Source organism: Paramisgurnus dabryanus, chromosome 23 (assembly GCF_030506205.2).
Source record: "Paramisgurnus dabryanus chromosome 23, PD_genome_1.1, whole genome shotgun sequence".
NCBI lineage: Eukaryota > Metazoa > Chordata > Actinopteri > Cypriniformes > Cobitidae > Paramisgurnus > Paramisgurnus dabryanus.
Window position 1 is genome coordinate 4,000,801 of NC_133359.1, and position 19,655 is coordinate 4,020,455.

Sequence of the window (19,655 nt, forward strand, 5' to 3'; positions counted from 1 at the left end):
ATTATTTCAAACTGTTTGTTTTCACCATAAGTGCATGCAAACATATTTCCACCAGATGTTCATTAACCGAGGCAATTTTGAAAATAAACATACAAAGGTTTTTTCAAACAACATCTTGGGAATGTTTTTTACTTCGAAAGTCACGGTTTTAGGCGGAGATTGTCATGAGAGCGGGTAATAGCTGTTATGACCTCACAGTCGGGTTTCATAGCCAGGCATCACATTTTACCCTCCTTTTCATGGGATTCTTCCAACCGTCTGTCCAGGAACTCTGGGTCCTGAGTGGCAGCTTTGGTCATACCAGGGTTGTATGAACACAAATGGCATGAATAGGTGTTCTTATACTTTCTTTCATAGCATTTGTGTATGATAATTGAGCTGAGACGATGAAAGAAGCTGGCTGGTAAAGCTGTGTTAGGACATTGCTTGTCCCTTCTGGACTTTTTTAAGTCGGTGGTGAGAATACCTAAGTTGAAAATCCCTGCTTCCAACGTCAATGCATTCAAGTCAATCACAAAACTATCCACAAACAAAACCTTAACACTGGGGTCGACGGCGGCGCGGGCGCCGCAAACTCTTTATTTTTCAATCACTCGGCAAAGAGACTTTAATTACTCTGCTGATTTTTGACATACAGATATGATTTATACATCATTTAAAACGTTAAAGTGTCTAGTTTTTTTTCTGTCCATTCCCACTAAAAAGAGAATGTTGTGCTTTTCGCAAAATTAAGAAAATAAACATGATGCACATTCTGTTCTCTCTCCCTCAGTGAAGTCCTTTCAGAAACGCGTCAGAAAAATAAACTGTAACTTAAAGAATACTTGTCGTAGAAACACAAGATAAATGTCTACATAATGCTTGGAATGTCTCCTTTTAAATGATGTAAGTGAGATTGAAAACAGATATTGTCATTCGGTGTAAACTGTATGAGAAGGAGGAAAAGTACCGTATTTCTCCAGTTACCTCATTATCTGTAATGAGATCGGATCGCCACACCCCCGCGCCATTGAAGTGAATGAGCAGAAACATCCATATGCATGACTCGTGCCTCCTGCAGTCAATGGATACGCAATCCACAATCCAGTCTCTCCATTCCTTGTATTTCCATCCAATTGCACCAAACATGACATCTAAATCCTTATTTACTTGCGTATGTGTGTCAGTATCTCCAGACGCGAGTGTTTTCTTTGTCTTCAGTCAAACAGTTCATGCGATTGGAACGCACATACACAAACACGCGAGTCAGGAAACTCGACGCGCTTTTTGGTATTCTTATAAAATACGCGATTGCAAACAGTACAATCCTTATTTAGTTGCGTCTAAGCGCATATCTCCGCACAGCAAGTTTATTAAACACAGGATCACTCACATGTGCACACATTCACTGCTTTCATGATCAACACGTGAGGTAATGGCGGCGGCTGTAAACAAACATTGATAAGTTTATCACTCGTGTCCCTGGTTGTGTTTCTACTATAATGATTACAAAAACACAAATAAGAGTTCAGACAACGATAGGCAGTTGTTCTTTTGAGCTTTTTACTGCACAAAAGTAAACCTCTCGCTGGCCAACCAAACACAAACCCTGTGTTGAAGTGTGTTCATTTTACGATGGCCAAACAGTATCTTTACCATGATTAGGCTACTATGGTTTTTAAAAGGTAACTTATACTTGTGAAATTAATAGAAAATATTTCAATAGAAATATATATATAATGTGTGTGTGTGTGTGTGTGTGTGTGTGTGTATTTACATTATATTGAAAAGTAAACCTTATCATGGTTTTACTACAGAGAACGTTATTCCTGTTGAACATTCCCCACAACACTCATTATGTGGCTCATTATTCAACTCTTTTGTCTTTCAGCTGTCAATCACTGATTATTCAGGAGCTTTCCCGCCTCCACGCATACAGCCTTTCTCAAGCAAAAGTGTCTTAGAAATTGTAAATCAATGTATTGCTTTATGTGATTGAGTAGGCCATATGATTTTCACATCATTTTGAAGAAAAAACTCCAGACTACTAGATCCTGTTTTGAAAAGTCTTGGGAAAACATGTTTAGAATGAGTTTTGTGGAGTTATATCAGTGACTTACAACATATAGTGACTAACAAAAGTACTCGTTAAAAGTCCCCCGATACCTGGAATCGATACCAGGGTCTGAGAAATGTCTATGTTTGAGCGGCGTGTAAGGGGTTAATGCCTCTTGTGTTGTCCAAAGAGGCAGAGTTTACAACAAACTGGAAAACTAGTCCTTTGTTTTTTTGTTAAATTATATGACTGAAGTTGTTACCTGTAAATTTAAATCATGTTTTTTTATTAAGTACTCCGTATCGGTATCGGCAAGTACTGAAATGCAAGTACTCGTACTCGTATTCCAAAAAAGTGGTATCGGTGCATCCCTAATGTATATACATGTTGATTATATAATATTGTAGCCCAGTTTGTGATGAACACAGTGTTATGAGTGTACTTTTGCCATTAATATGTTTTTAAGCAACTGAAAAAAGCACAAATGTCAGTGCATGTCAAAACTTCCCCAGGGCCTTAAAAACCCCTTAGACCCCAGAGGGTTAAATAAAGTTTTTTACTAAAAGTTTCAACCATACTGATATCGGATGTCAATATTTAGTAATAACAGTATTTTTTTTTGTTTTTGGAAGAGCTGTACTTTCTTTATTTGTTTGGGTACACTGTAATGCTGTGTACACACCAAACGCAAAGCATCTCGTTCCTCGCTCTAGATTACTCGCGGGATTTAACTTTGTGTCATGCGAAGACGCGTTGGAGGCAAAAAAACCTTTTTCACTGCAATTGCGCCACCCAATTAGCATCATTTGCATCGCCCAGTGCGAGTTTACGTCTATTTGCGTGTTTGCATTGACTTTGTATGTAATTTACTGTCATTTTTACAACATTAACTCATCAATTATGAGAAAACATTTTTCTGCCAATGACGCTTTCCTGACGTGCTTTTACGTTAATCTGTAATTCTGCTTTATCCACTAGATTTCTAACAAAAGTCCTTTACAAAAATGCAATTATTTCAGCTTTTTGCTCAAAATTTTGTATTTTTGATGAAACTTATATTTAAATATTTAAGAGGTTACAAAAAGAGAAGAAATAAAGATTGTTTGTTGTCACATGACCTCATTGTGTCGCATTCTGCATAATTAAGGTCGTGGCCGTCACTACCGTCAATTTTACCTCTTTAGCTCCACCCGTGTCCCACCTCTTTACCCATTTTCAGTTATCTGCGAGTGATGCGTGGTGATGCGATGCCAAGATGGCCACAGCAGACCTTGCCAACTATTAGCTTCAAAAAAGCTCTTCACAAACCTATGGGTTACGTCACGGACACTATGTCCATATTTTTTACAGTCTATGGTGCTGCCAAGATACACTTGCACTTAAAGTAGATTAATTTATTTTCATGATCTTGATATTAAAAACATTATGGGCTCTATGTTACACCCGGCGCAATGCAGCGCGATGCGCGACGCAAGTGTATTTTGCTAGTTTCCACCCTGCGCAATTATAATTTTCACGTTTAGCGCCACATTGTTTAAATAGCAAATGCATTTGCGCCCCCTTTTGCGCCCATGGGCGTTCTGGTCTGAAAACGAGGTGTGTTCAGGCGCATTGTTGGCGCATTGCTATTTTTAGGCAACTACACTAGACATAGGCGCAATATGTTTTTTGTTTTTAAAGAGCGCATTAGTAATATGTGCCTATAAACGGGACGACAATGCGGGTTTGCTTATCACATAAATGAATGCGCAGCAGCACAAAAACACTTTTAAATATGAAAGATTAAAGGATTGAAATGTAAAAGATTATTATTGAGTCTCTTGGACATAAATGAGGACTAATTATGAGACGTTAGAAGGCGCAAAGAGCTGCTTCACCTGTAGCCTGGTAAGTAAATAAATGCTTTGCTTAAAACAAATGCTTTTGTTTTAAAATGTTTTTTTTAAATGCTACCTCACGGATTTATTGTATATGATGACTCTGTACCTGTGGATATGGTGAGATGAGAAACATTTTTTAGTAATGCTTAAAAAAAACTTGTGAAGCTGTCCAAGTGCTGAAAGGTGCGGAGAGCCATTTGTAAATTCTTTATCTCCTGTTTGTTACGAATAAAGTATTTTTAGAATCTTTTCTTACAAACTTGTAAATAATTTTTTGATGATATTGGATAGCCATACATTTAAAGCAATTAAAAGCCTGCTTTTTTACTTCTAAAAGAAAACGGGTTTTAAAGGTTTTAATAAAAAAAAAGTGAAAAACCACACAATTATTTAACATTAATCTAAAACTGGTGGTGTTCTTCCTCCGCTTAGTTTTTCAGTTTACAAAGTCTGTCATCTAAATAGGGATTAGACATAGCGCCAGCGCAACACTCTTTTAAAGGGGATGAGAGCTGAGACTCTCATTAATTTATTGCACGCTACGCCCAAAATACTCCCATAACTCATTAAAAAAATAGGACCAACCCTTTTTCGACCATGCGCTGGGCGCACAAACCATTTTTCCTGTCGTTAAATTAGCAAAAGTGGATTTGGACACGCCCATTTAGACGTTGCGCTGTTCGCTTTAGACAATGCGCTTAGATCGTTAAAATAGGGCCCTAAGACTCAGATGTTTTTGACCTGGATTGTAGTATAAGTTTTCTTATCAGTGAACATCTCCTACAGTTAAGGTGTTGTCTGCTTTATTTATTTATCTGTCCGTCTTTCTAACGTTTGATTGTAGTTTGATAACTGTGATCTATTTTTAGGGTGGTGTTTTTGAGTTGTTCCAAGCTTTTGTTTTCGAATTGTAATTTCAATTGTCAAAATTTTTTCGAGTTTGGACTTCTCCCAGGGACCAATTTTTCTAGGCATTTCAGACTTTTTTGTTGTCTGCTATGCCTATTTATTTATCTATCTGTCTGTTTTTCTTACTTTCCATTGTACCATCATCTTCTACTTGTACAGATTGTTAACTGCAATCGAAATTGACAACAAGCCATGTAACTCACTTTTGTCATCAGATCTTCTCGTGTTTACTTAAATATCAGTTAAATCCACTATTTTTCTGCAGTAGTTGGCTGATATTTAATATGTTTATGAACTATAACACCATTATCATTGACAGCTGCTTTGTATTCTGTCTGAAATATTTAGACAAGCATGAATGGGGCATTTATCAGTTACCATAATTGCTGAAGCAACAATCGCTCACTTTAGATTAAAATTATTGAGTTTTTGATTCATTTTCACATCATTGACCAATATTGTGACAAATGTCTGCATAATTGAAGGGCCAGTTATTCATTTTAGGCCGATAGTCTGTGAAATGTATTTAATAAATGTACACAGAAGCAATGCATACATTTAAAAGACGCATATTGTTTATATAGCAGGTGCAACTAGTTAACAACAGTCATCAGGAGGCTGATGAGTAGTAAATGTATGCAAATGTTTTATTTAAGAAGTATATACTTTAACTAGCAACACCAAGGTCATGTATGGAAGGTTTTTTTGGTCTTTTTAAAATTAATTAATTAAATTATAAAATAATAAATTAAATTATAAAATAATTAATTAAATTATAAAATAAAAAATAAAATCGCAAAATATGTCCCAAATTTGAAAATGAAATGCTAAAATAAAAATGTAAACATTATATTAAATTATTTAATTTTCATTTTTAACGTGATGAAGCATCATTCCGGCCAAATTGAAAAATTAAATTAAATTGATGATTTCACATTTCATTTTCAATATAATCTTGAGTCAAGACTGACAATATTAAAATAAAAAGGCAAGCTTGAAAAGGAATCTGTAAATAATTTTTTTTAAAGGCTTTTTATTCATGCCCAAGCAATAATAGGGACAAAATTCAAATGTAAAGTTCAGTTTTAATTCTATGTTCTGTTTTTCTTTTTCATTTTCATTTTCGTGTTCACTTTTATTTTCAACTTGTATGCAAATTCAATGTTAATCAGTGGGTAGGGTTTACTTGCTAAAAAAAATGGGATTGGCTGAAGTGTTGCCAACTCAGCGACTATGTTGCTTCCCAACTTAGCGACCTTATTGCTACATCTAGCGACTTTTAGACCCATTTAGACAAACTTAGCGACTGTTTGGATGAATCTTAGCTTCATATCTGTACATATAGGCTACTGTGTCGCTTGTACCGGCCCACGAGTGCTGGGTGGCGCGGTCACGGTGAAATGTGCGCCTGGCGTCTACCCTCTGTGCATTTTCTGAGCAGTGAACAATTTTAGACGGTACGAACTGACGCGTGGATGAGATTCGCATGCATTGTTTACATTTCAAACACTAAAAGTGTCTGGTCCGCTGTTATGTATGTGTGTATTTTCACACATCTGATCAAGTGAGGCGTCAGTTTAACGAGCTGAAGACATACACCGACCAGTCACTTACTTTTATATGAACATTATCTGTTTATTCAGCCTATGTGTTGTCTTTACAAGTATCGTATCAGGACTTGCGTCCTCTGTGAAATGCAAGTCTTTCAGGGTCTACCCTGTACACTGCACTGGACACAACATACAGTTCTGACCATAGCTGAAGCAAGCACATAAAGGCTGTGACGATAACGCGTTACTGCATCACCGCAGTAGCCGTTTCACATGGTACGCGGCAACCGCGAGTGTTTAGTTCTTTTTCAATAGGAGACGTGCGGAAAGCGGCACGGGGGAAGCGGAGTTGGTCCACACGCCTTGCTCGTGCACCCAAAATCCTATTCCTTCTCCGGACATGGTACTTCATGACAGGCACCGTTGAAGATAAACATATTTGCACTAAATGCTGCACAAAACGCTTCCAATACAAGAGAAAAGCTGAAGCCGCTCGGCGATTTTGCCGCTTACCGCGTACGGCCATACGTGAGATGCCAGCTGCGGTGATGTCACGGCCGCAACCTTCTTAAACATGAAGCGTGTCATGCACAGGTGATCTGATTTCTTGAACGGTACCGACTCACTCCCTGGTTTTAAACCCCTGCGCGAATAACATCATCTCTGCAAGGAAATGTCAGTGCAATGCAAGTTCATGTGCAAGGAGTCCGAGCCACGCGCATTATTTCTCGTTCAAGGAGAGGCACTGTGTGTTGGTGATGATAATAATAGCATAATAATAATTTTAAACTATAATGGACAAACATGACAACTATCGTTATGAAGGCAGGTGAGCGCTTACCGACAGCTCGACTCGTTATTTGGTTGAATGCTGTGTTTATATGGAGCTGCTGTAAGTGAATTTCTCCAGCTCGGGTTAAAAAAAGTCTTATCTGCTTGATGATGTAAATGGACAGCTGAAATTGAAAGCATTGATTGGAGTATCCATAAGTTTTGCGCAGTTATTTACGGAATGATGCAATAGGCTATTTCGTTTTGTATCCACTTTGAAAAAATCGAATTAAACATACTAATCATAATAACATTAAAAACTATTTATTTTCGATATCTTTTGAGTTTAATATCAATTATGGAACCGTTTTTGTCATTGTTTGTAACCCATTTTTTGTACAATAAATTATTCAGCGTTTCAACAAGTTTGGAGAAGTGCGTTTCTATCCACGGACAGTTAACCGAAAAACAATGTCTAAAGAAATAGGAATCAGGTTTTGCACAACTCACCAGAAACAATCTTAAACTGCATATTCTTTTCAGGTTGTTATTCTATGAAATGTATTGTATAAAATGGGCTATAAACGGTGACATAAAAGTTCTATAATCAATAGTATATTCAAAAGATATAAAAAACAAAAGTTAACATAAAGAAATACATATTATTTCATGCTGTTATTGCTAATATAATTTGTCGTTTTAATAATATATAAGATTACTGCTTTCCTGGGGTGGGTTGTTGTGATGTAACCGTGTGATTTTGTTGCTTCTTCACCGCGGTAAAACAAAAAGCCCTACTCACAAATCAGCGTAACAAATGAGAATGAAGGGTTTAAATTGGGCCGAAGCTGAGCCCCGTGCCCCCGTCACAAAGGCTGAAGTTCTGTTCTGTACCAGTGTGCCCGCTGCAAAAGTAAGTGACTGGTCGCTGTGTATGTCCATTCTCATGAAATGCATACAAATAACACGCAGTGTGATTATCGTGCTATACATAAGCCAAATTCCAATTTTGCGAGCATATGATACGCCAATACTTTCTGGAATTTGGCATATGTATTGCACGATAATCACACTGTGCTATGTGTATGCATTTGATGAGAATGACTGACGCCTCACCGGATCAAATGTGTGAAAATACGCACATATATAACAGTGGACCAGCCCCTTTTTATTGTTTGTTCCTCCTTTGACATGTAAACAATGTTCGCGAATCTCATCCACGCGTCAGCTCGTACAGTCTAATATTTTGCTGCTCAGCTCCATGTACAGAGACGCCAGACGCACATTTCACCGAGACAGCGCCACCCAGCACTCGTGGGCCGGTACATGCGACACAGTAGCTTCTCTGTACAGATGTGAAGCTAGGATTAATCCAAACAGTCGCTAAGTTTGTCTAAATGGGTCTAAAAGTCGCTAGATGTAGCAATAAAGTCGCTAAGTTGGCAAAACAGTCGCTGACTTGGCAACACTGCTTCACATATCTATGCTGCTTCAGCCAATCCCCTTTTTATGAGCAAGTAAACCCCACCCACTGATTAACATTGAATTTGCATACAAGTTGAAAACGAAAATGAAAATGAAAAAGAAAATGAAAACCAATAAATAAAAGAGAACATAAAATTAAAACTGAACTTTATTTTAATTTTGTCCCTATTATTGCTTGGGCATGAATAAAAAGCCCTTAAAAAATATATTTACAGATTCCTTTTCAAGCTTGCCTTTTTATTTTAATATTGTCAGTCTTGACTCAAGATTATATTGAAAATGAAATGTGAAATCATCAATTTAATTTAATTTTTCAATTTGGCCGGAATGATGCTTCATCACGTTAAAAATGAAAATTAAATAATTTAATATAATGTTTAAATTTTTATTTTAGCATTTCATTTTCAAATTTGGGACATATTTTGCGATTTTATTTTTTATTTTATAATTTAATTAATTATTTTATAATTTAATTAATTATTTTATAATTTAATTAATTAATTTTAAAAAGACCAAAAAAACCTTCCATAGTCATGGGTTTGATTCCCATTGAACACACATGCTGCTTGAAAATTAACTTGCTTTAGATAAAAACATCTGCATGAATATAAAGACAAATAAGGACAAATCATAGGACAAGCAAGTGTTTAAGCATGCTCATTTTCATAAGGGGTTAATCGTCTGTGTGGTCTAATGAATGCATTAACCTTGCATGAATAATCTCAAAACCTTTTTTTTTTTTTTGGCTAGCTGCTGTTTGTTGTTGACTGATGATACGGATCGCTCAGGTCATTATCATCCACATTGCAGGGCAGGCAAAATTAAAATTTGATTTGTGGAGAGGCCATGTTTTGTCATCCCGGTGGATAGCCGGACGTGAGAAATGCGACCCGGCCTTCCGCTCTCAGACCGAGTCTGTTTACCCCTGGACAAGGAGAATGAATTAACCTCATTAATATTCTGAGCTCATGCTTTGAAACACTTTCTGATGCCCGGGACCGTCTCAGAGTTTGCTTCATGTTTGGCCCTGTCTTGCGAGGATCGGATTTACGGCGATTGCGATAATAGACGAAGCTACAGTTTTGATAAAGTAAGCTGGTCGTGGATCAAGCTCTAGCCAGACGGTTCGGTTTGATGAATTCTCTCGTAATAATTAAAGCTGTATACACGACTCACCTGACACGCGCCGTGTTAGGAAAATTTATTGCGTCTTGACCTTGGAGGATTTTTTCTGCTTTGTCTTGATTCTTAAAGGTGAAGTGTGCAATTTCTGTGCCATTAGAATTACTAAACAGAATCAAGAAATAATGGGTTAGGTTCGCAATAGCATACTGCTATACTACATACATGTATACTATACAATTATGCACATTTTCTGTATGCATATAATCAGAATTTTAAAGATAATGAAATATCTACATGTAATTTAAATATATTGAATAGAGATATTACATATGCATTTATTTATTACACTGGGAATGAAAAGTCAGCTGCATTTCAAGTCCGTAACTACACCTTCTGTATGTATATTAAAAACATCTAATATTGTGGAGGTGGGCAATTTGGACATTTCTGATTATTGGGGGGCTTGGTTACAGCTCTGCTGCATTGCATTGTGGGATACATTTCCAAGAGCAGTGTACAGTATACTGCACATCACTCATTTTACATGAAAAAGTCTGATGTAGTTTGATGTTGGGGACATAACCAGTCATTTTAGCTGTCAAATAATATGCGCAGATAATAACTAACACAATATAAAAACGCCACAGTTACTGTGACTGTGCATAGGCAGTATTGAATTTAAGTCACTTCTAATCGGGTTTTGTAATGGTTCAGTGCAGTTTTCAATTAGCGCCGCACACTGACATGTGACACATAGTTGAAGAAAGAGATTAATATGAAGCAGAACAGAAGAGTTTTTGGCCATTGCTATTGGGTTTTTTCAAGCTTAGAAAAGCTCTATGATTGGGTTTTTTTAATACGGCTGCTCTGAAGATCAATATTATTGCCAGTGAATAAATCAGAGTAAAGATCCTACAGGAGAGTCCACTTAAATTCAAGCTGTACCAAGGCACAGAATTAATATGGTTCTGTAAATCAGAACCTTATTAAATCTGTTAAGAACATGTTTGGGCCATTATTACCCAAAATATTAAAAGAAAAAGGGGAAAATTAAACTCATTTTGTAGTTATTTCCAAAATGATTCCCCCCCAAATGCATGTTTTGGTTTTTTAAATTAAGTTTTTTACTTTTGTTATTGATATTTATACTTCATCCAAAAGCTTTCCATTAGTGTATGGTTACGACAATATTTGTCCGAGATACAACTATTATAAAATCTGCAAAATTTAAATATTGACAAAATCATTAATATCATAATTTTGACCGATACAATGTATTGTTGGCTATTGCTATACAAATATACCCGTGCAACTTTAGTTTTATGGTCCAGGGTCACAGTTATTCTCATTAGTAAATGAATTATTATAATACACAATTTTACCAAACCGCCACATTTTTTTAACCCGATTTTACCAAACTGTCACGTTGTCCTCTGTCTTTAGATCAGGGGTCTCCAACCTTTTTGTGAGCAAGGGCTACTACAGTAAATAAAGCAATCTGGAGGGCTACTCAAAACTTTTTTGTTTTACTTGTTGATTTTATTTCATTTGTTAATATTTTTTATCATTGCTTAAAATGGTAACATACAAAAAAGTAACCAAGCTAATATAAAAAAACAGTATGTAATAAATAAATATTACAATTTGTGCTTTTAATAGTATGTGCTTTGGCGGGCAACTTACAGACTCTGTCTGGGCAACCTGGCACCATGTTGGAGACCACTGCTTTAGATCAAGGCTTCCAAAACTTTTTAGCCCACGACCCCCAAAATAACGGTACCAGTGATTCGCGACCCCCAATCACAATTGAGGGTTATGTTAATCGAAAGGCTGATGGCATTTCATTTTTAATTAATTTAATTAAACTACTAATTTTTATCCATAATTGTAACAACAAATAAAAAAAGATATTTTTAACCATAAAAAAAATTATTTGACTTTTGCAAGTTATTTTTCGACCCCCTCTCGCTATCTTGTGAACCCTTGGGGGTCCCGAACCCTATTTTGAGAACCACTGCTTTCAATCATTGTGTTTAAGGACTTTTATTTTGGTATTAATGGTTTTATTGTTTCTGTCTGCATGTGTTCCTGCTCATCTTTTGTTGCCATAGACACTGACCTCCATCACCTGTAGCAAGTTTAGTTCCCTTTTGAGGGACCTTTGACACTGCGCCTGGTATAATGCCATAGGGAACGAAATATCAACTGCGCCATACGATAGGGGGTAGATGCCACCTTCATTTGCCTAATTTCCTTTTCGGTTTGGTTGCATTAACCTTTTATAATGCATTTATTATATTTTCTTATATTTCTTGTTGCAAATAGATCTTAACAATTTCTTTCAATAACCAATACACGGACAGTATATGGTTTTATCAGATTATTAATTTCAGCATTTTAATTACATATATTATTTCCCAAAACCCTTCTGATCAGCCATGGGTTCCCAAATGAAAAATCTGATTTTTGTATCTTAAAATTTTTGTATTTCTCATCTTTAAAGGTAAAATGTTTGGTTTATACATACATATTTTTGTTTTCATTGTCTGTCTTTATATTTAAATGTTTAGGTGTAAGATACAATAAGCTTCTGTGTTGATTTCATTCATATTTATGCTTTGAAAGTTGCTTTCAAATGGCTTGCACCAGGCTCAACCTACTGAGCCGAAAACGGAAAGCAGAACTGTTATGTTTCTGAAAAATGTCAATCAAATGAATGTATTTATGGATGTATGTATGTATTTATGTATGTATGTATCTATGCATCTATGTATGTATGAATGAATGAATGGATTAATGCATGTATGTATATAAAGGACTTTCTCTTTCTGTATTAATAATATATGCATACTGTTGTTATTGTGGTTAGCTGATCTCATATCATCTCATAGCAACTGTCAAACCAGCTGGACCAGGCAGAGAGACCAGTTCAGACCAGCTTAAACCATTTCTGACGAGCTAAGGCAAGCAACCACTTCAGTCTGGATTGCACTAAAATTACTAAGTCTCTCTTTCTTTCTCTCTCTCTCTTTCTCCAGCAGGAAGATGAGCCCAATGCTAGCACCCCACATGACAAAGATCAAGCCAAAATCCTTAAGTTCCTCACGCTGAAGTACAAAAAGTTACCATGGAAACCAGAGGTAGAGGCTCTTGTATTTTTATTTCTGTATGTCTATGTTTGGCAGTGAATCATCAACATGTGTTTGTCTTGACTGTGTACATTAATGAGAAGTTCTTAAAGGGGCATTTCACCCATAGAAACATTCATCTTTATTGAAATTGAATCATATTTGTAGTCGAAATGTAACATACATTTCGAATTTGGTGCCTATTTGACTGAGAAAAGGGGTGTTTGTAGTCTCACTCCCTCAACAAAGATATTGGACTTCCTGCTTTCAATGATGCAAAATGATGATTTTTACATCATTGAAAGAAGGAAGTGCAACACTGAAATCTGTATTTCTCCTGTCTCAGTGGCAACTGAGGAAATGATGCACGACCATCCAAACACATGACTGGGGTTCTATCTATACAAAGCTTAATGCAAATGGGTGAAGTGTCCCTTTAAGTCTCAAACCTTCTCAACAAAAGCACATTGGCATGGGTCATTTTCTGAGTTGGGTCAGAGTTGAGAAAAAAACAATGAAATATATATATATATATATATATATATATATATATATATATATATATATATATATATATATATATATATATATATATTTATCACCTTATTCAGTGCATTTTTGGGCGTACAATACAGTCATTAGTATTTAAAATGCATTTTCAATATTAGTAAATGAGATGATCTGATTCACATATCCTCAAATACAGATGCTGAACCAACAACAACTAATTTCTACAAGGTTATTGAACTATTTCTGCTATTTTTCTGGACCCAACTGAATAAATGAAGATATTTATTTTGCCCCGTGAAATTTACTGCATAGCAGAAATGTTATTGTAATAACTGTTTCTGTAAGATAAAGTTAAAAGGTTTTCTCCTAAGCAGCTTTATTGAAAAGCACAGGATTTACCCGAGTGTGTCTTCCTGGCTGCTGCTAAACTAAACCAAAACTAGCACATTATTTATTCAGATAAATAACCCTGAAGATGACAGATGAATCAGAGGGTTGCATGTGTCACCTAAAAAGTGAACAGGTGGAAAATTCTGTGGCCAAATGGCAATGGTTAATTTTGATGAGCATGGCCGTTTAAATTATTATTTTTTTAATGATGGTTCTGTTTATCAGCATCACAGTTTTCAAATCAGAAAGCGAGATGATGGAAGACAGAAGCAGAAGTTGAGGCAAAGTAAACTTCTACAGACCACGTGAAGCGTGGCCAATAGCCAATCACAGTGGCCGCAGTACATGCTCCGATCTTCCATAAACGTAATTGGCTGGCTCTGCCTAGGTTATTTGCATAAGGCAATCTGATTGGCTGACGCGCGCATTGCCGCTTGAAAAGTTGAGTAATGTTCAACTTCTGCCGCAAGCAACCGCAGTGACGCGGCGCCGACGGATCCACAATTCAGTTCGCCAACACTTTACGTCACCCATTAAAGTGAATGGGAAGCGTCAACGCTTACACCCCGTGTGAATGCGCCATTACTTTTTCCCTTGAATTTTCTGTAAAAATCATTCCAAACACTATCATTGAAATTTCTTAACTGCATATCGCCCACCATGCTTTTTCTGAAGTCGCGAGATTTTGCGAGATTTCCTGTGTTCGAATTCCTGTCGAATCTCTGATTAAAAATCAGTTTGTGTGCGGTGTGCTTTCTTTGACACATCATGGCACACCACACACTAAAGGAGCAAAACGGTTAAATCTAATATCACATTTTGAAAATCTTATAAGATGTAAAAAATATTTTGGTGTTTATCCAGCATTAGGCAGATTGATTTTCTCAACCTTGAGTGACCTAGAGAAAATTCTTGCCTCATTGTTCCACCCCCAAGCCAGCGAGTTATCACTGATATCAGTTGCCTAGCCTTGCAAATAGCGTCCTAATGCTGCGTTTACACCAGCCACGTCAAAATCGCGTCTACCGTGCCTAGTTTGCTGCTTGAACAGTTTGAATGCATTCGCGAAGTAGATGCGCCGAAAAAGCACGCATTTGATGCGCGTAAGAGGCGAAATCCGCTTCTTGTGGGAGGGGCAAGTGCTATGCGGTTGTCTGTTTGCAAGATGGCTGATGTTGATTGTACATTTATCGAGAGAGTTACTGTTTTGTATTTCGTCACCTTACTATAGGGGGAAAATAGTTTAAAAACGCCGTGAATGCCGCGGAAAGTGAAATGTGTATTTACAACTTACCAGGTTGCCCAATATCCTCACTGACACTCTTCCAAGCGAGGTCCTTTTTATTCCTGTCTCTATAGAAATTAGAACTTGTGTCGTATAGCTCCAATTGACTGCTCAAGGACAATATCCAGCGTTCCTTAATGTTGAATGAGTGACACAGCAGCAAGCAGGCTCCTGATTGGTTAACGCGCCGCGAAAATCCGCCAAAGTTCAAATTTTTCATCTCGGGCGTCAGCCGCAAATTTGCGTCGAACGCAAAAAGCACCATTCGTGCATACCGCGTGTACGACGCCAGGCGCTCAATTCGCCCCATTCGTGCGAACTAGATGCGCAAATGAGTCAGAATCGCATCTACCACGCCGCGCTAAACGCCTAATTCGCACCTCGAGACCTCCAGACACGCGTCAACGTGTGTTCACATTAACTTAACATTGAAATCACTCGCGCTTGACACCTCTACCGCGGCTGGTGTAAACGCAGCATAACTCTTGAGTCTGCTGGCCGTTTGCATTCACAAGAACTTAAAGATATCTCGCTGGACAATATTGTACTTAATTTTTTACATAGTTTGTAACGTGCAAACCACCGCGGGTTGCACTTTACCATTGCACCGACGGCGCTGCACCATCGTGATGGTGCTGCACCACCGTGATGGCGCTGCACCACTGCAGTGGTTATGAAAACATTCACAGTAGGGCTGCACGATTAATCGTTTTTGAACCGAAATCGCGATGTGAATGGATGCGATTTTCGAATCGCAAGAGCTGCGATTTTTCGATTCAAAACTATCAAATATAACAATCATCTAGTACGCAGTTTTTGACAGTTCGCTTCATGCGCATTTTACGCTTGATGCAGTTTAAACCAATAGAGTGCATTAACACTGAGGTGCTGACTACACGTCAGATAACACCATTAGGAAAACATGAGCGAGCAGCAGTTCAACTCCTCAACAAAGTGTACGGCCATATGATTTCCGCGATGCGGAAAACACCAACAGAATCGCGAAATGCATACTAATGGAATTAACTGCACAACGCGGAATGTCATGAAGTTGGCAGGTTTTGGATTCAGTCATTTTAAAAACCCATTATAACTCATTAACCGGCAAATGAAAGGACAGAAATGCGCGAAAACATTTCCCTTTTGTGTAATGTTGGACTTAAAGAAAGGTATATACGTCCGTTTCTCGTCATGCATCGCAAACAATGACAACAACTCATCAGACTATAAGCAGGTTTCATTAAAGCCCGGAACACAACAGACGAAAGAGGTACATTATACTTTCTTGCACCCGCACATCTGCACCACTTTGAATATTTACAGGCACGAGGGTTCATGAAGCGCGCACACAGAGAGCAGTCAGCACACGCGTGATCACTAAACTTAAGTTTTCTTTCTTGTCTAAGTGAACATAAACAGCTGGATGTTTATCAGTATATTGAAGCAGAGCAGTTTTAAAGCTGTCTTGTGTCTTAAAGTGACAGACAGTAACCTGGTGCTTTCTGTGTCAGAAATGTTTATTACACACCAAAAATTAAAATCACTCCTTAATCTTAACTGTACAAGCTTCTGCAGCTCCACACTTAAAATCGTACAGTGAGGACTGTGCAGTGTTTTATTTGTATTTTTTGCTTATGTTAAATCATAGATTCTAATAACTAATATATTTACATTTATTACAGATGCCTGAAAAGTAAAACAAGATGAGTATAGTCTTATGATTAAAAGAAAAAACTAAACATTTGCTTGTCAGAAGCATTGTTGTAGTGACAGCCAAAATACATTGGCCTATATGTTATTTTAAATAAAACTTTCAATAAATTTTTGTTAAATTGTATTTTAATGTTCTTAGATAAAAAAAAAGTTTGTCTGCAGAAGAGCAAAGTCCTGCAGACAACTTGGTACAATGTTTAAGAGGTTTTAAATAAACAGTAGCACAGCATCTTTCTTTGGTGCTATTAAAACCACCACAACAAGCCTGGATGTAGCTCTTTTATTATATACTAATGAATCGCACTTTAAATCGCGAATCGCAATTTTTATCAGAAAAATCGCAATTAGATTTTTTCTCCGAATCGTGCAGCCCTAATTCACAGCCTTAACAACATGCATATTTTAATGTCCGGGGGCATTATGTACTATAAGAATAGCTTGAAACATGTCATTTGATTCTATAAAACCTGTTTAGTTTAAAATATATTTTCAGTATTATTATATATTAAAATACAAATTTTTGTTTTGTGGGCAGTAGTGTTGGGTGATATGCCCCATTTTGAGATCGTCAAATCGTCAGCCTGTGAGATTGGCGATACACAATAGTATCGGGGGGCGGGGCAGTAGTTTACTCATTAATTTATTTGTTAATTTTTTACTCATTATGATAAGTCACTTGATTGGTGAACAAAAAAGAACAAGAACATCACCGTCATGGCCGCAATCTTCTTAAAACTGATACCATTAATCCAAGCATTTCATTAAAGCCCAGGCGCTCTAAAATTTCTACGATACTATCGGCTATCGGCACAACCCTAACGGGCAGGTGGGCAATTGTCCGTACAAATGAACAGTTTAAGACAACTGTTAAAATTTTTTATATTATTAAAAATAAGATACATTAGCATTAATTTATTTTCAAAACCTATAAACAAACTTCAGAAATATCAGTAGTTTTTGTGACGTTACACTAATTGAAAAACTTTTGTCAAATAATTTTCAAATGTCAAGGTAGTACAACCACAATTATGGGCATTTTCTTAAGAAGTTAACAGGTATAAACAGTAAACATAATATCACATCATCCAGTGAACCCAAGGTGCTCTTTATTACTGAATGAAAAGTTTCAATTTCAATTCAATTTTATTTATATAGCGCTTTTCACAATTGTTAATTGTTTCAAAGCAGCTTTACATTAATAGATGTAGGAAAAGCATACAAAAGCGAGCGTAGTAATAATGTAACGTATACAGTAAAGTAGTGTGAAGGACTCTCCAGGGGATGAAAAACCCCATAGGAGAAAAACCCTCCTGGCTAGTCCAGGGGGAAAACTTCTAGGAGGGGAAAAACCCTTGAGAGAGATACATTATATATTTACATATATAAATACTATCGGGTTATGTGAACAGGTAAGCGAATTAAACTGGTTCTGCCGGTGGTCACTGGTCAGGCATCGGCTGGGCATCTGTTGAAGGACGGTCAGTAGATCAGTGGTGTGATGACCTTCACAGTTGCAGGAACTGGGTCTGTTTGTCTCATAGCCCTCAGGCTCAAGGACGAGACAGGGAGAGAGAAACAGAATCCTATTAGCGTAGGTGCCGTTCACATGTAATGCAAGTGTCATAAATTATAGTGTTTTAAGTCAGCTCAGTTCCAGACAGGCTAACTATTGCGGCATAAGTATATTACCCATATGAGGTATGTGAGTGCTTGGTTCTAGGCTAACTAACTATTGCGGGATAAGTATATTTACTGGACATTTTATGTGAATGCTTTGTTAAAGAAGAATGTCTTAAGTTTAGATTTAAATTGATCAACTGTGTCTGACACTCAAACATTATTTGGTAAATCATTCCAAAATGAATGAAAAGTTTGTAGATTCCTTTCAAATACTGAAATAAATAGCTACTTTAATGTAATGGGTAGGTTGGTATAGTTTCTGTGTCAGGTGGTACAACCTACAAAAAATTCTAATGTATATTTATGATTTAGATATCACAGGCAAAAGCTTATCCCAGCATCCAAGTAGAAGTCAGAGGTCAGGTGGTGCAACCAAAATAAACCTTTCATGTGTCGAGATTGGATGAAGGATTAGCCCGGGCCATTACCGGCACTGCACACCAGACCAGTCTTCAATTTATGGCACTTTACAGATTAACTGTAATGGCAGTGGTCCACGTCCTAGATCAAGGACTTTGACCTCTGACCTCTCACCGATCTCATTCATTTTCTGCATTTGTCCCCTTTGTACAATAACCCTCATTTCATCCCTCTTTGAGGACTCCATTTTCCTCTTTGAAGAAGTCTTCTTCTTTTTCAGTTGTCTGTAAATGACAGCGCTGGCAGCAGTTATTTAAAGCCATTATGTGCCATTAGGGAGTTGAGAAAATTGTGTGCATCAGCAACCTCCCAGTGGTTATTACAGTACAGTCACGAAGAGCCTGAAGCCGGTTGGATATTCATGTCTCTTTACAATTGGACTTACAAGTGTCTCTGATCAATCGGATTGCTGTCTAACTTGGTGTGCACGTTCCTTTTAGGGTAAGGACACACCAACACCAATGAAGTAGTGCAGTCTGTGAAGTCTGCTTACATTGACCCCACTGGGGCAGTAACTAATTCAAAGGTCCCAATATGTGCCATTTAGGTACAGATGGGTATACATTTGGTACCAATGTTTGGTATGAACAAAGTGGTACAACCTAGACCAACTCCAAATAGCAGAGCTGCTGTGGACCTCCATTGTAACACACGTCATGTCTCCGGAGGCACATCCCAAAAGAATTATGGGTGACAAATTGTGCCACTTCTTGTCATTCATAGCAGTGGTCGATTGTTTGTCTGTCACGCACAAACCTGTGTTTGTGAAACATA

General features: G+C 37.2%; 1 protein-coding gene across 2 annotated transcripts in view; it reads left to right on the forward strand.

Annotated features, from left to right (window-relative positions):
- b4galnt4a (beta-1,4-N-acetyl-galactosaminyl transferase 4a) overlaps window positions 1-19,655 on the forward strand; it is a 174,135-nt gene that overhangs the window by 64,431 nt on the left and 90,049 nt on the right. Inside the window, exon 3 of one of the 2 annotated variants that reach the window (XM_065277535.2) lies at window positions 12,797-12,895. In XM_065277535.2, coding sequence (XP_065133607.1) covers window positions 12,797-12,895 — 99 coding nt within the window. Of the gene's footprint in view, window positions 1-12,793; window positions 12,896-19,655 lie in introns of both variants that reach the window. The other variant, XM_065277534.1, reaches the window with a different exon arrangement.